This window comes from Canis lupus, chromosome 36 (genome assembly GCF_003254725.2).
Source record: "Canis lupus dingo isolate Sandy chromosome 36, ASM325472v2, whole genome shotgun sequence".
NCBI lineage: Eukaryota > Metazoa > Chordata > Mammalia > Carnivora > Canidae > Canis > Canis lupus.
Genome location: NC_064278.1, coordinates 14528051 through 14544361, shown reverse-complemented (window position 1 = coordinate 14544361; position 16311 = coordinate 14528051). Strand labels below are relative to the sequence as shown.

The following is a 16311-nucleotide window of genomic DNA, read 5'->3' as shown; positions in this document are numbered from 1 at the left end:
TGCTTATCCTCTAGGCCTCCTGCACAGATGTCACTCTGAAACTTCTCTGGCTCACTTTCCTGGGCTGCAGTTCCCATTTCCTGAATCACATGTCTTCCTTTTCCTTGGCTTACTTCTTCATCTTACTGAGATACATCTTTAAGTAACTTTTTTTTAAAGATTTTATTTATTTATTTAAGAGAGTGAGTGAACATGAGCAGGGGAGGGGGAGAGGCAAAGGGAGAAGCAGACTCCCCACTGAGCATGGAGCCCCACTTGATTTGCAGCTCCATCCCAGGACCCCAGGATCATGACTTGAGCCAAAGGCAGCTGCTTAACCCACTGAGTCACCCAGGCACCCTTTCGAGTAACTTTCTAAGAAGGGGTAAAGGTTAACTTTTAAAATTCTTACTTGAAAAGATTATCATTTAAAGTCATATTTGCTTTATGGTTTGACTAGATACAGAATTCTAGTTCAGAATTCAGAATTTTGTATTCATAGTTTCATGACTTCCAGTAATGCTATTGAGAAATATGTTGCCATTTAGGGTCTTTAGCCTACTTATGTGACCTGTTGTATTTTATTTTTCTTTCCCTCTCTTTATGAAAGATTTCTGGGTCTTTATTTTACATGACATACTTTGATATAGTTCTTTTTTATTATTTTGCTGAGCACTCAGTTGATGCATTCAATCTGGAGAGGTATATTCCTTTCATTCTGGAAACTTTTTTTTTTTTTAAAGATGTTATTTATTTATTCATGAGAGACACACAGAGAGAGGGAGAGACATAGGCAGAGGGAGAAGCAGGCTCCATGCAGGGAGCCCAATGTGGGACTCGATTCTGACACCGTGAGATCACGCCCTGAGCCAAAGGCAGACGCTCAACTGCTGAGCCACCCAGGCGTCCCTTCTTACTTTCTTTTTTTTTTTTTTTTAAGATTTTATTTATTAATGAGAGACACAGAGAGAGAGAGGGAGAGAGAGAGAGAGAGAGAGAGAGGGAGGGAGGCAGAGATACAGGCAGAGGGAGAAGCAGGCTCCATATAGAGACCCCAACACGGGACTCGATCCCGGGTCTCCAGGATCAGGCCCTGGGCTGAAGGCGGCGCTAAACGGCTGAGCCAGCCAGGCTGCCCCCATCTTACTTTATTTCTTGTATAGTCTTCCATTTTGTCTCTTCTGTTCTAGAACCCCTCTGATACACATTGGACTTTCTGAATTGATGTCGTAATTTAAAAAAAACCAAAAACTTCCTCATTTTAAGGGAAATTCAAAGATAATAATACCTTAAAGAAATTAAAACTTTGAAGCACAGAAGTAGTCATTCCAAAGCTGATATGGCAACTTCAGAATCAATACGGACTGAAACAGCTCTTCTTGTTTTGCTTTGCTATTCTTGGAACGTAGATGGCTTCTGTCCTCAAAGTTGCCCCATGACCCTGAATGGTTGTTGGAGCTCCTCCACTCATATCCACATTCCAGGCAGCAAGAAGGAAAAAAAGATGAAGGACAAAAAAGGATGCCCAACTATCTATTCTCCTTCTAAAGAATATTTCAGAAGTTTCCCACTGAATCTCATTGGTCAGGGATCCCTGGGTGGCGCAGCAGTTTGGCGCCTGCCTTTGGGCCAGGGCACGATCCTGGAGACCCGGGATCGAATCCCATGTCGGGCTCCCGGTGCATGGAGCCTGCTTCTCCCTCTGCCTATGTCTCTGCCTCTCTCTCTCTCTCTCTCTCTCTCTCTGTGACTATCATAAAATAAATAAAAATTAAAAGAGAAATTTAATCTCGTTGGTCATAATTAGTAACACTTAGCTGAAAAGAAAGCTTGGAAATATAGTCTTTTTTGATGAGCATGTTTCCACTGTGAACAAAATCTAGGTCTTGTTACTAATGCAGAAAAGAAGAAAGAATCTTGGGTAGGCAATTAATTGTTCCTGCCATTTTGGGGTTTTATTTGACTTTGAGAGTTACTCTCAACTTTGTCTTTTAAACTTTGTATTGAATTTTAAATTTAGCTACCAAGGGGTACCTGGGAGGCTCAGTCGGTTAAACATATGGCTCTTGATTTCAGCTCAGGTCGTGATCTCAGGGTCATGGGATTGAACCCCAAGTCAGTGCAGTCTGCTTGAGATTTTCTCTCTTCCTCTCCCTCTGCTCCTCCCCCCCTCCCCTCACTCACAATCTCTCAAATAAATAAATAAATCTTAAAAAAATAAATTTAGCTACCAAAAAAGTCTTAATTTGTAAGAGTTTTACCTGTAATGTTATTGTTCCTTTTAGCCTAAAATCTTATTCTTATTTCATGGATGCAATATTTTTGTCTCTCCAAGACACTTTGGAATGGGACAGACCTTTGAATGCTAACTCTGCCACTAACTAGCTATGTAACCTTGAGCTGAGGCTTTCAACTTCTAAAGATGAGAATTGACTTTGTGTTAATTAAGTCTGTTCTTTCCTATTATAAAACAAATCTGGGGATCCCTGGGTGGCGCAGCGGTTTAGTGCCTGCCTTTGGTCCAGGGCGCGATCCTGGAGACCCGGGATCAAATCCCACATTGGGCTCCCGGTGCATGGAGCCTGCTTCTCTCTCTGCCTGTGTCTCTGCCTCTCTCTCTCTCTCTCTCTATCATAAATAAGTAAATAAAAAAAATTAAAAAAAAAACAAAAACAAAAACAAATCTGTATAAACATTACAATAAACGTAGAAAAAATCAGGAAAAGAAATCATCCAAAATTAGTCACTTTTAACAGTTTGACATTGGCATTAGGTTTTCGTGTTGACTAATGTTTCTCTTAACCAGATTATGGGCTTTTCAAAGTAATAGACATAAAATAGGAGAGTATTTAAGAATGCTAGGCAATAGTAAACCCTGAGTTATAAATATATGGGAAGATTAAACATTGCATCTTTCACCTTGAATTGGTTTCTACTTCTAGTAACTGAATACACTAATATATCTATATATCCAGCCTATTGTGTTCAAAGGCACCTATTTTTATGATAACAAATTCAGAATGGGGACATGGATATATGCTGATATGAACAAATTTTTATTTTTTGTCTTGAAAAATAATGAACCATATTAAAATTTTCTGTTAGAATATGTATCTATATCTTTTTTTGTGTATGTGGGAAAAGAAAGTCTAGACGAGAAACTTGATTCACAGTGATCAAGTCTGGTGGGGGAATTAGGAATATAGGCAGACATTGGATGGGGGAAGGAAGGACATTTTATACTGTGTACCATATAACTATATTAATTAAACAGTAAATGAAAATCAATGAAAACACTTAATGTATTTTTTATGATTATAGTATTTTTTAAGATTTGTTTATTTTTAAAGATTTTATTTATTTATGAAACAGAGAGAGAGAGAGAGAGAATGGAGGGGCAGAGGGAGAAACAGACTCCCTGCTGAGCAGGGATCCCAACCTGGAGCTGCATCCCAGGACCCTGAGATCATGACCCCAGCTGAAACCAAGAGTTGGCTGCCTAACTGATCCACCAACGTTCCCTCTAGAATTATTTTTAATTACATTTTTTAAAGAAATGAAATATTTGAAATACAGGAAAGCATTAAGATGAAAAGTCACATATATAATCTCATACCCTAGAGATAACTGTTAACATTTGATACATTTCTTCTAGTAGTATATACATTATAAACTTGTCCCTATATGTTTGCAAAACTGAAATATGCTATTATGTAGTGTTTTATATTCTCCTTCCACCCCCACTTCCCCATTATATTATTTGTATCTTCCCATATCATTGAGAGTATAATTTAACTGTTTCTTCATTATTAGAGATTTAGAGGTTGTTTCCATTTTTTCACTCTAATAAATAACTTTGAGATAAAGTACATGGTACATAAAGCTTAATGTGTATCTCTGATTGTTTCTTTGGTATAAATTCCCAAGAGAGAAATAACTGAGTCAGAAGCTATGACCATTTGACAGGTTCTTGTTAGATACTCGTATGTCAAAAGATATTTTTCTTTGTAATAGGATAATACATAATTTTCCCCCCAAGGAACATATGAATGATAAGAATATCATCAAAGCCGTAGAACTGCAGCAGCAAGAGGAGGAAGATGAAAAGATTAGGAAATTTATCAAAGCAAAAAAGCGTCTTATACAAATGGGGAAAGAAAAAGAAGCTGAAACACACAGGTAACCTTTTAAAAAAAAATTGATGTAATTAGGGGATCCCTGGGTGGTGCAGCGGTTTGGCGCCTGCCTTTGGCCCAGGGCGCGATCCTGGAGACCCGGGATCGAGACCCATGTCAGGCTCCCGGTGCATGGAGCCTGCTTCTCCCTCTGCCTGTGTCTCTGCCTCTCTCTCTCTCTCTCTCTGTGTGACTGTCATAAATAAATAAATAAATAAATATTAAAAAAATTGATGTAATTAATAAAGTACTATTTGAAATTATTATAAATCAGAAGTGATATGAGAATAGTTTTTTAAGAAAAAGTCATTATATATAACTCGGCAATTAGTGATGTGACTTCAAAGTTAGGGTTCCCTTGGAATATCAAGAACGTCTATCTGGTTGATGGTTGGAAATAGTGAAATCTCTGCTATAGGAGAGGGATATGAGCTGGAGATGCCTTTGTGAGCCATCGATATATAGATGGTAGGTAGTTAGAACAGTGGACACAGGTGACCTCACCTATGGTGAGTAGGTAAGAAATGAAAGTGGCATAGTCCCTTGGGAAGCCCATATTTAAGGGTCAAATGGAGAAAAGATCATGTGAAGATCAAAGAATAGTTTCCAGAAATTGGAAGAAAATCAGAGAAACAAGAAAGGAGAGTCTCAATAAGAAGAGAGCAGTCATTGGTATTACATCAATAGAGGGATTAAATGAAATTTTATTTTTTAAGGATTTATTTATTATTTATTTTAGAGACAGAGAGTGGGAGGGGGAGGACAGAGGGAGAGTGAGTCTTAAGCAGACTCTGCACTGAGCATGGATCCCAACGGGAGGCTCGATCTCACAACCCTGAGATCATAACCTGAGTGGAAACCAGGAGTCAGACACTCAACCAATTGCACAACCCAGGCACCCATAAGTGAGATTTTAAAAATGAAATGTCCATCAGATATGGAGGTCATTTCTTACCTTAGAAGTTTGGGATGAGGTAGGAGAGGAGAGGGGGCCAATTGCAGCACATTGTGTTTCTGTCTAGATCCTACTTTTTCCTTGTGCAGAACAGTTCCAATGGCTTTATATCACATGTAGAGTATATACTAAGGCCCATAAGGCTCTCCACCATCCTAATTGCCAGCTGACCCCAGCCTCACCTCTGAGACTTCATCTTGTACTATTCTTTCCTTTGCCTCTTCATCACTCACACTGGATCCTCTCTGGGGAATGCTGACTTCCCTAAACTCTTTCAAAAGGATCATTACTCAGATGTTGTCTTCTCATTCAGGTTTTCACTGACTACCTTAATTAAAATTACAGCTCCACCCCCCGCCCCCACATTGCTTATCCACTTAATTGCTTTCTTTTTCCTCATTTCGAGAGATAGCACTATTTTAACTATTTATTTTGTTCACTATCACTGTACCCCAGCTAGAGTGTTCTAGAAGAACAGATCTTTAATGTTTTTGTTTACTGTTGTGTCCCCAGCACCTGGAATAGTGTCTGGAACATAGCTGGCAATCAGTAAAGTGTTTAGGAATATTGTTGAAAGTCTAGATGCAATGTCACCTTTCCCATGAAGCTTTCCTTTTTTCTCATCTGCCTATATCACTTTCTAGCTTTCTCATGGCATATATCACCCTTTGGTGTTTATAGCTATTTGCATAAATGTCTCTTCTCCACTTTAGACTGTGATTTCCTTGGTATATGCACTGTGTCCTTTCTTATCGTTTCTCCCACATTGCTTTACAAATTCACTCAATAAATTAATGAATCTGTCGCATCTAAATTTAAAAGTATTTTTTGCCCTACTCTAAACGAAAATGCCCCTATTCTTTTAACAAATAACCTAGTTATTGTTATGTGTCAGGCACCATGCTTGGCTCTGAACTAGAGAGAGGACTTACCCATTCTCTGACCTCAGGAATCTCATAGTGTAAAAACATAGTTGTCTACCTTCATATAAATAGATGAAGTCAATAAAGTGCTATTAATAAGTTGTAAACAGGCTATATAGTAAGAGGATGGATTTATTCAGGATTTTGATAACTTTTACTTGATATTTTGAGATTTCATTGAAAGAAAGGCCTTTGATTTATTTTATAACCTAAGCCTCCAATGATAGAGTAAGGAGGGTATCTGACAAAGTACTTTGAAAATTTTTTCACTGTGAGAATTTTAATACTTTATTTCTTCACATACACGTGCACATGTGCACATACATACAGAAGATATTATATGCATTACTCCCTTTGGATTTTTAAAAGATACTTTATTCTAAACAAAGTATTAAAAATAGTTTCCACTTAATCAGTACATAGAAAGAGCAGTGGGGCTCCTTTTAGTCTTGTAAAAGAGTATAAAAGATCCAATTTCTAATGAAATTATATTCGCTCCAAAATAAATCTATTCATGAAGATTTAACAAGTGATGGTTATTTTGTTATAGGCTAATGGAAGAAAGGAGAGAAAGAATAAATAACTTCCTGAGTGAGCTAATAAAAGAGAAACTTGACAATGAAGATTTGATTATTGCTAGAGATATTGCAGAGGCTGAGGCTGAATGGGAAAAAAGAGAAAAGGAAAAATATGAAAAAAACAAAGCAGAATTAAAAGCAATTGCAGAATATAGAGCTGTTGTGGTAAGCAATTCAATTATGATGAATAAAAATAAAAAAAAAAACAAATTTAAGTCCTTTCCATTGTAGTTTCCACTCCCTCTGCTGGATAAAAACCTAGAAAAGATTTGGGAAACAACGTATGAATTATCTTCCTATATTCTTGAAACTAGACCATGTTTACTTTCTAGCAGATCACATGATAGTCAATTATAAGTAAGATATTGATAGATGCAAAATAATAATCTCTTCTGTTTCAGAGCCATCTAAAATGCAAAAATTGTTATTCACTTAGTATACATTTCAATGTTTTTTAAGACCAATCAAATAAAAATTACCCCATTGCATTTCCTTATTTCTTAATCCTTCAGATAATCCTTACATCCTACATAATTGGCCATCATAACATTTAAGTTAGATAGTTTATAAACATTGTCGCAATTCATTTTTTACCTTGGAAAGATCCTGCTATTCTGCTCCTATATTTATTTTTTAAACCAGTATCACTCAGGTTTCATTGTATGTTACCTGTTGGTCTAGAAATAAAACAAAACCAAAGTAAACTGGACATGTGGGAATCAGCCCAGGGGTATGTAATTTTCTGCTTTGCATTGCTCCTGGCTTTCTGCTTGGAGCTTTCTAACTATGCTTTATTAGAGAGCAGTGGTTGATAAAAAAATTTTTTTTCCCTTTGCCCTTTAACACCTAGATGAAAAATAAAGAGGAAGAAGAAAGACAGAGAAAACTAGAGGCTAAAGAACAATTGCTGGCTATCATGAAAGCAGATCAGATTTTCCAGGAGCATGAAAAGGAGAAAAAACGCAAAGCTGATAAAGAACATCGAGAAGTTCGAGATGCCCATATTCAGCAAATGGTAATTATTCTTAAATATTTATACTTATTTTAACAATAAATATGTAATGTAGAGTTTATGCTGGTTTTGTTTCCCAGGTGGTTTCCTTTGTCAAATCAGATCAGATGATCGTTATAGTTATGACACAATAAAATATATTAAAAATATGAAGAGTTCATTTATCTTTTTATCTGTATGAAGTTCCAATACTAGGTTTATGTCTTTTGCACAAATATTTATCCTTTTTCAGTGTCTATTAGGCTTTAGTAAATATTAAAAAAAATGCAAATGCATATGGTAGGCCATGATGCTTACCTTCTTCCTTTTACTTTTCCCCCTCTTTATAACTATAGCCCAGAGATAATGTTGATTAGGATCTCATAGGTTTCAGAGTTGGGGTGAATAGGGGTGCCAGAGATTTTAGAACATGTATAGAGGACCTGGTGTGCAATCATTTATGACTTAAAACTATTTTTCCAAAATGGCTATACCATTTTCCATTCCTAGCAGCAACGTATGCGAGGACAAGTTGTTCCACATCCTCATCATCCTTGTGTTTGTGATCTTTTAACTATTTCTAGTGTAGTGATTTCTTGTATTGTTTTGCATTTTCCTAATGACTAACGATATGTCCTTTCATGTCCTTTATTGATATTTGTGTGCCTTCTTTTAGGAGATATGTATTCAAATCTTTTGCCAATTATTCAACTGAGTTTTTTTTTTTTTAAGATTTTATTTATTTGAGAGACGAGTGGGAGAGAGCACAAGCAGAGGGAGCAGCAGAGGGAGAGGAGAAGCAGGCCCCCCCTTGAGCAGGGAGCCCAACTTGGTCCTTGATCCCAGGATCCTAGAATCCTGACAGGAGCCTAAGGTTCCTAAGACACTTAACTGACTTAACTGACTTAGGCTCCTAAGACACTTAACTGACTGAACCACCCAGGCACCCCTGGGTTGTTTTCTTATTATTGTGTTTCAACGTGGTGGAATATATGTAACATAAAATTTACCGTTTTTCACGGTACCACTTCAGGGCCATTAAGTGCATTTACTATTACCACTACCCATCTCCAAACCTTTTTAATCATGTACACTGAAATTCTGTTCCTTTTCATTCCTTCCCCCTTTCTCCCAGCCCCTGATCATATTCTACTTACTGTCTCTATGAATTTGAATATTCCAGGGCAGCCCGGGTGGCTCAGCAGTTTAGCGCAGCCAACAGCCCAGGGCGTGATCCTGGAGACCCTGGATCAAGTCCCACGTCGGGCTCCCTGCATGGAGCCTGCTTCTCCCTCTGCCTGTGTCTCTGCTTCTGTCTCTGTCTCTGTCTCTCTCTCTCGATTAAATAAATAAAAACCTTTAAAAAAAAAAAAGAATATTCCAGGTACCTCATATTAATGGAATCATATATTTGTCCTTTTGTATCTATATTATTTTACTTAGCATAATATCTTCAAGATTCATCTCTGTTGCAGTGTATGTCAGAGTTTCCTTTTTTTTTTATTAAGGCTGAATAATATTCTATTGTATGTATATACCACATTTGTTTATACACACATCCATCAGTGGACATTTGGGTTGTTTCCATCTTTTGGCAATAATGCTTCTGTGGATATTGGTATACAAATATCTGTTGAGTCCTGCTTTCAGTTCTTTTGTCTATATACACAGAAATAGAATGCCAGATCATATGGTAATTCTAAGTTTTAACTTTTTTTTTAAGATTTTATTTATTTATTCATGAGAGACACAGATAGAGAGAGGCAGAAACACAGGCAGAGGAAGAAGCAGGCTTCACGAAGGGAGCCCGATGTGGGACTCGATCCCGGGACTCCAGGATCATGCCCTGGGCTGAAGGCAGGTGCCAAACTGCTGAGCCACCCAGGGATCCCCTAGGTTTAACTTTTTAAAGAACCACTGAACTATTCTTTTTAAAAGATTTTATTTATTTATTTATTTATTTATTTATTTATTTATTTATTATTTATTTATTTAACATTTTACTTATTTATTTGAGAGAGCGAGCGAGCACACAAGCAGAGGGAGCAGCAGGCAGAGGCAGAGGGAGAGAGAAGCAGACTCCCCACTGAGCAGGGAGCCTGAAGCTAGGTTCGATCCCAGGACCCTGGGATCATGACCTGAGCCAAAGGCAGATACTTAACTGGGCCACCCAGCTGCCCCAGATTTTAGCTTATTTTGAGAGTGAGAAAGAGGAAGCAGGGGGCAGGACAGAGAGTGTGCAAGTGGGGGAAGGGTCAGGAGGCACTAAGTACAGAGCCCTATCCAGGGTTGGATCCCAGGATCCTGAGATCATGACCTGAGCTGAAATCAAGAGTCAGATGCTTAACCAAGCCACCCAGGTGCCCCCTTAAATAACCATACTGTTTTCTCTTGAACACTCTGTCATTTAACATCCCAAACAGTAATATTTAAGGTTCCAATTTTTCCAAATTCTCAACATTTGTTGTGTTCTAGATTTGTCGTTAATGGTTTTGTTGTTTATTTATAATAGCCATAGCAATAGGCTTGAAGAGGATTTCTCTTGTGGTTTTCATTTGTATTTCCCTAATAATTAGTGATGTTGAGCATCTTTTCATGTTTATTGGCCATGTCTATTCAATCTGAAGACTCCTTTAGCATGTATTATAGCATAGGTGGGCTAGCAATAAATTATTTCCATTTTTAAAAAACATTTTATTTATTTATTCATGAGAGACAGAGAGAGGCAGAGACACAGGCAGAGGGAGAAGCACGCTCCATTTAGGAAGCCCAATGTGGGACTCGATCCCGGGTGTCCGGGATCATGACCTAAACCAAAGGCAGACACTCAACCACTGAGCTACCCAGGCATCCCACATTATTTCCGTTTTTTATGTGTTTGTGGAAATGTCTTTGTCTTCATTTAATTGGGTATAAAATTACTGGATACCATTTTTCCCCAGCCCTCTTAATATATTGTTCTATGGTCTTCTAACTTTCATTGTTTATAATTAGAAATCTGCTGTTAATCATATTTTTGGTCCCCTAAATCTATTATTTTCCTCTTGCTGGTTTCAAAAATTTCTCTTTATTTGTGGCTTTCAGCAGATTGATAGTTTGACAGTCAACCAATAATGTGGGTGGAGTTTAAGTTTAATTCAGTGATGTTAAGCCAATAATACTTTTACCCCTGCTACACAAGCTGTGTGTGGGTTGAAGATGTTATTCCTAAGAACATCAAATTCACAATCTCCTCCAGACTTTTAATTTTTGCTAAGCTCCCTGGGGTCTCCTGTGTGAATGTGTAGTTTATCAATGTGAGTCAAAGATGTCCATAGAGTTTATGATTTCAGCCCTTCTATGCCCATCTCACTCCCAGAATCTCCCCTTAAATTTCTAGCTACTTTGCTACCCAATCTAAATGGATTCTAACATCATTGTCCAGCAGACCTGTAAGTTTTCACCACTTGAGCTGGGGATTTAATGGCTTATAGGGTTGCTTGTTTTTGGAATTACTATAGTCTGGACTTTTATGGTTGAATCCTTGTGGTATAGTTTATTATGTTTCCTGCATTTCAGGTAAAATCCAGTTGAGGTCAGAAACAGATTCAAATTTTTTGGTTAAAATTCCTCGTATGTGGTGGTGTATACTCGCATCAGAAGGCACATAATGACTTGTCACTTTCTGTGACATGAACAGCCTTTGATTATTGTTTAGATCTCTTGGTTCATGAGGTGACAAGATATTGATAATCTCTCATTTCTTCTTATATTCATTTGAAGTCTTCAAAGAACTTTTCATGATCAACAGTTTGGTTTTGGGGATTCCTGGGTGGCGCAGCGGTTTAGTGCTTGCCTTTGGCCTAGGGCGCAATCCTGGAGACCCGGGATCGAATCCCACGTCGGGCTCCCGGTGCATGGAGCCTGCTTCTCCCTCTGCCTATGCCTCTGCCTCTCTCTCTCTCTCTGTGTGTGTGACTATCATAAATAAATAAAAATTTAAAAAAAATCCAGTTTGGTTTCCTTGAGGTTCAGGTTTTTTTTTTTTTTTTTTTTAGGTTCAGCTTTTAAAGAAAAGACAGAATAGTTGATTCTTTCCTTTTATTTTCCAATATTCAAAATAATTAGCTCTCTAGAATCTTCTAAAGATGCTTATTACTTTACCCCCATCTGTTACAATTTTTAGGAATTTAAAACAGTACTTTAAAAGTTTCTTTATACATAAACAGACATTTCTCCAAAGAAAATATACAAATGGCCAACAGACACATGAGAAAGTGCTCAAGATCACTCGGCATCAGAGAAATACAAATCAAAACCACAGTGAGATACCACAATAGTCAGAATGGCTAAAATTAACAAGTCAAGAAACGACAGATGTCGGCAAGAATGCAGAGAAAGGGGAACCCTCTTACACTGTTGGTGGCAATACAAGCTGGTGCAGCCACTCTAGAAAACAGTATGGAGACTCCTCAAAAAGTTGAAAACAGAGCTACCCTATGACCTAGCAGTTGCATTACTGGGTATGTTGATGTCCATCAACAGATGTATGGATAAAGATGTGGAATATATATATATGTATATATATATATACACATACACACACAACGGAATAACACACACAATGGAATACTACTCAGCCATCAAAAAATGAAATCTTGCCATTTGCAACAATGTGAATGCACTAGAGATATTATGCTAAGCAAAAGAAGTCAATCAGAGAAAGACAATTATCATAAGATCTCACTCATTTGTGGAATTTAAGAAACAAAATAGAGGATCATAGGAGAAGAGGGGAAAAGATAAAACAAGATGAAATCAAGAGAGGAAGACACACCATAAGAGACTCTTAATCATAGGAAACAAACTAGGGGTTGCTGGAGAGGAGGGGGTGGGGGGTGGGTAACTGGGTGATGGACATTGAGGGCATGTGGTGTAATGAGCACTGGGTGTTATATAAGACTGATGAATCACTGACCTCTACCTCTTAAGCCAATAATACATGTTAATTAAATTTGAATAAAAACTTTTTAAAACTCTAAAAATTTCTCTGCTGAGAAAAAAAGAGAAGTTCCTTTATAAATCTATTTATGCTTAATGCATATCAAAATTGAGGCATTATGTGATCCATCCCTTCCACTGTCACTTCCTTTCTGTACTTCAAATGTTTCCCCTTGTTTCCTTATATCTTACACAAATTGCTACCAAACAGACGTATTCCAATTGTTCTGTAAGTTCCCAAATTCCTGCATTTTACCTTTTATGAGAGTGGTTTTAGCTTTTTCTTTTTTTTCAGTCTTTTTGAAGGTCATTTTCTACTTTTTCTAACTCCTGATACTGTATTACCAATTCAACAAATAGCACATAGCCTTTGTTTTTTGTTTTTTTTTTAAGCACATAAACCTTAACTTTGGGGCACCTGGGTGGCTCATTTAAACATCTTGCCTTCAGCTCAGGTCATGATCCCAGGGTCCTGAAATCCAGTCCCCCATAGGGCTTCCTGCTCAGCAGTGAGTCTGCTTTCCCCTCTCCCTCTATACCCACCCCCCACTCATGCCTGCTGTCTCTCAAAACCTTAATTATGAATTGTAGCACTAATAAAAATACGGTATTTCATATTGTTATGGTTGTTCTATTTATAAATTTCAACGTATGGTAGTTATCAGGTTTGGGCTACCATTTTATGTGTTGGTTACTGATTTAGGAAAATATTTTCATGAATATTAAATCGATTCATAAGTAGAATCACTCAATTTTTGACAAACAGCATTTCTTAAAATGCTAAGACAAAAAGTTGTCAGTTGGATTTCATTAAAATCACCTTATCTAATTAGTTAAACAAACAATGTTTTTGCAAATATAGAGTTATAAGAGAAAATTGTGAGATGTAAATTGGCTTTTGGTAAATTGCTTAAGAGTACTTACTCCACCCAGTTCCAGATCAACCAGCCTACATTGATAAATGTCGCTTACTACAACTTCAAATTCCTGGAAAAAGAAAATGCAATTGGTTTAATTTAGTTCAGATATTCACTGCTAACTTAATCTTATGTGGCTGGATCACATGGTATATTGGACTGTCGTAGAACAGTGGATTTGAGTACGTTCCTTCAGAATTGGGGACGGGGGAGGCCACCTGACTGGCTCAATTGGAACAACATGCCACTCTTGATCTCAGGGTCATAGGAGTTCAAGCCCCACACTGGGTGTGGAAAGTACTTAAAAAAAAAAAAAAATAGTGGATGGGTTGGAGACAGTGATCAGTAGGTCTTCTATACCTGCCAAAGTACACCTTTGTATAAATGGTAGAAACAGAATTCTTCTTTAAGATTTTATTTGACACAGAGAGAGCACAAGCAGAGGGAGCAGGAGAGGGAGAAGCAGACTCCCCACTGAGTAAGGAGCCCAACAACATGGGGCTTGATCCCAGGATGTGGGATCATGACCTGAGCCAAAGGCAGACCCTTTAACCTACCTGAGCTACCCAAGTTCCCCTAGAAACAGGATTCTAAATTCAGTTGATTTTTACCTAAAGTTCATGCTTTTCACTACACTGCTATATTGTTTGAAGATATGTCATTGCATAAGGCTATATGCAATATAGCCACTGAGCCACTGCTTTGAGCATAGGACTGAGAAGCATGGGAGAATTTCTGAAATTATAGTATATACAGGTGCCCCATGAACAACACAGGTTTGAACTGTGGTAGTCCACTTACACATGGATTCTTTTTACACACATACACTGGAAAGTTTTCTGGAGATTTGCTACCATTTGAAAACCTTGCAGATGAGCCAACCAGAGCCTAGAAATATGCCCCACCAAATTAAAAAAAAAAAAAAAAGGTATATGCAGCATATAACACATATATGCATACAAATTGTGTCAACTTTATGTTATCAGTGAGGCTTCTGGTCAGCAGTAAGCTTTTAGAAGTTTTGGTAAGTCAAAAATTATATAGGAATTCTTTACTGTACCAGGTGCTAGCATCCCTAACCCCCATGTTGTTCAAGGGCCAAGTGTAGTTAAGTCAGAACTTGTCACCTACTAGTAGGTTTAGAAAATTATGTCTGCAACTTCAAATGCTATGTATATTTAGAAAATTGATCTCACCACCATGACCTTGCATTTTCTTTCTTTCCCAAACAGGCCAAAAATAAATTTAATGCAAAGCAAGAAAAACAAGCAGAATTAGAGTATTACAGACTTGCTGAAGCACTTGTGGCTGAAAAGGAGAAGGAATTCCAAGATTATGCCAGAGAAGTAATTGAACTTGAGTCTGAATCAACAAATAAATATATTTATCCTCTTGTAAAAGCTGTACAGGAAGGACACGGAGGTGGCCGTGGACCAGTTTTTGTGGACAGAGGTGGATTAAGACCCAGTTACCAGGCAAATGATACCACTGGAGTCCAGCTTCCTTTTTATAACTCTCAGGGATCAAAATACAGTAATTTTCAAAAGTCTAAGGGAAGACTAGGTTTTACATGGTAGAAAAAAGTTTATTTTTAAGATTGAGAGGACTAAGTTGTAGCTAATATGAGCTACAATTAAGTCAATTTTATGCTTATAATTTAATAAATCTTTTAAGTGCAATTATGTATATCTAATGGATTCTTCACTACCAAAGTTTAATAATTTGAATTCCTTTATTGATAACATACACAACATAGTGCAATTTTAGCCTTTAAAAAAGTTTTCAGTAGCATTTAGTCACAATATTAACCATTACCAGATCCAGTTCCAGAATGTTTCACTGCTCCAATGCAAACCCTGAACCTAAGCAGTCACTTCCTACTTCTCTCTCCATAGCCTCTGGCAACCACTAATTGGCTCTGTCTCTATGGATTTGCCTATTTTGGATACTTCATATAATTATATGGAATCATACTGTGGCCTTTTGTGTCTGGCCTTTTTCAATTATTTTCAGGTTTCATCCATGTTGTACCATTATCAGTACTTTGTTCCTTTTTATAGTTGAGTAATATTCCATTGGAAGAAGTTCTCTCTTCAGCAGAAATGTACATAATTACCCTTCAGTACTTAACTTTTAGTTTCAAACATTACCAATATTATTACTAACAGGATTACAGAATTTATAACTTTTTAAAGTTTATTTTGTAGAGTGTAACTTGCTAGACATGTGCAAATTAGTTTTTAAGTTACCTGAAGTAATTTCTCTACAAATAGTTATATGAGCAGTTTGATACACAGGTGACTGTGAGGGTGATGGCAGCCAATAGGACTCAAAGTTTTGAGTGGTACAATAATTTTCACATATCCCATTGGTAACTGTGTTTAATAGTGAAATAAAAGTTCTTTTCCTTTTTCACAGGGCTACTAAATTGTTAGGTAATTCTTTTGCCACCATGTTAAAAATTACCCAGATGCTGGGGTGCCTGGGTGGCTTGGTCAGTTAAGTGTCAACCCTTGACTTTGGCTCAGGTCATGCTCTCAGGGTCCTGGGATTGAACCCCATGTCTGGCTCCCTGCTCAGTGAGGAGTCTGCTTGTCCTTCTCTCTCTGCTCCTGCCCTGTCTTTCTCTCCTTTTCTCAAATGAATAAAGTAAAAATTACTGGATGCAAAGGCTCGATGAACTAATAATATAAGCCAGGAAACCTCCGCCATAGATTTTTTTCTTTAAATTTTTTTAGAAAGTACTGTACATTATTTAGGGGTGATTACTAGTTTTGGATGAAGCTATCTTCACATTACAAAACAGGAAATAT

The 16311-nt window shown here is 37.4% G+C and overlaps 1 protein-coding gene across 3 annotated transcripts in view; it reads left to right on the top strand.

Moving 5' to 3' along the window:
- CFAP210 (cilia and flagella associated protein 210) overlaps positions 1 to 15166 on the top strand; it is a 38322-nt gene extending 23156 nt beyond the window's left edge. For all 3 annotated transcript variants that reach the window (XM_025460100.3, XM_049106250.1, XM_049106251.1), the window contains 4 exons: positions 4019 to 4158; positions 6583 to 6775; positions 7461 to 7625; positions 14731 to 15166. In XM_025460100.3, coding sequence (XP_025315885.1) covers positions 4019 to 4158; positions 6583 to 6775; positions 7461 to 7625; positions 14731 to 15075 — 843 coding nt within the window. In that variant the 3' untranslated portion in view covers positions 15076 to 15166. The remainder of the gene's footprint in view (positions 1 to 4018; positions 4159 to 6582; positions 6776 to 7460; positions 7626 to 14730) is intronic.
- The last annotated feature ends 1145 nt before the right edge of the window (positions 15167 to 16311 follow it).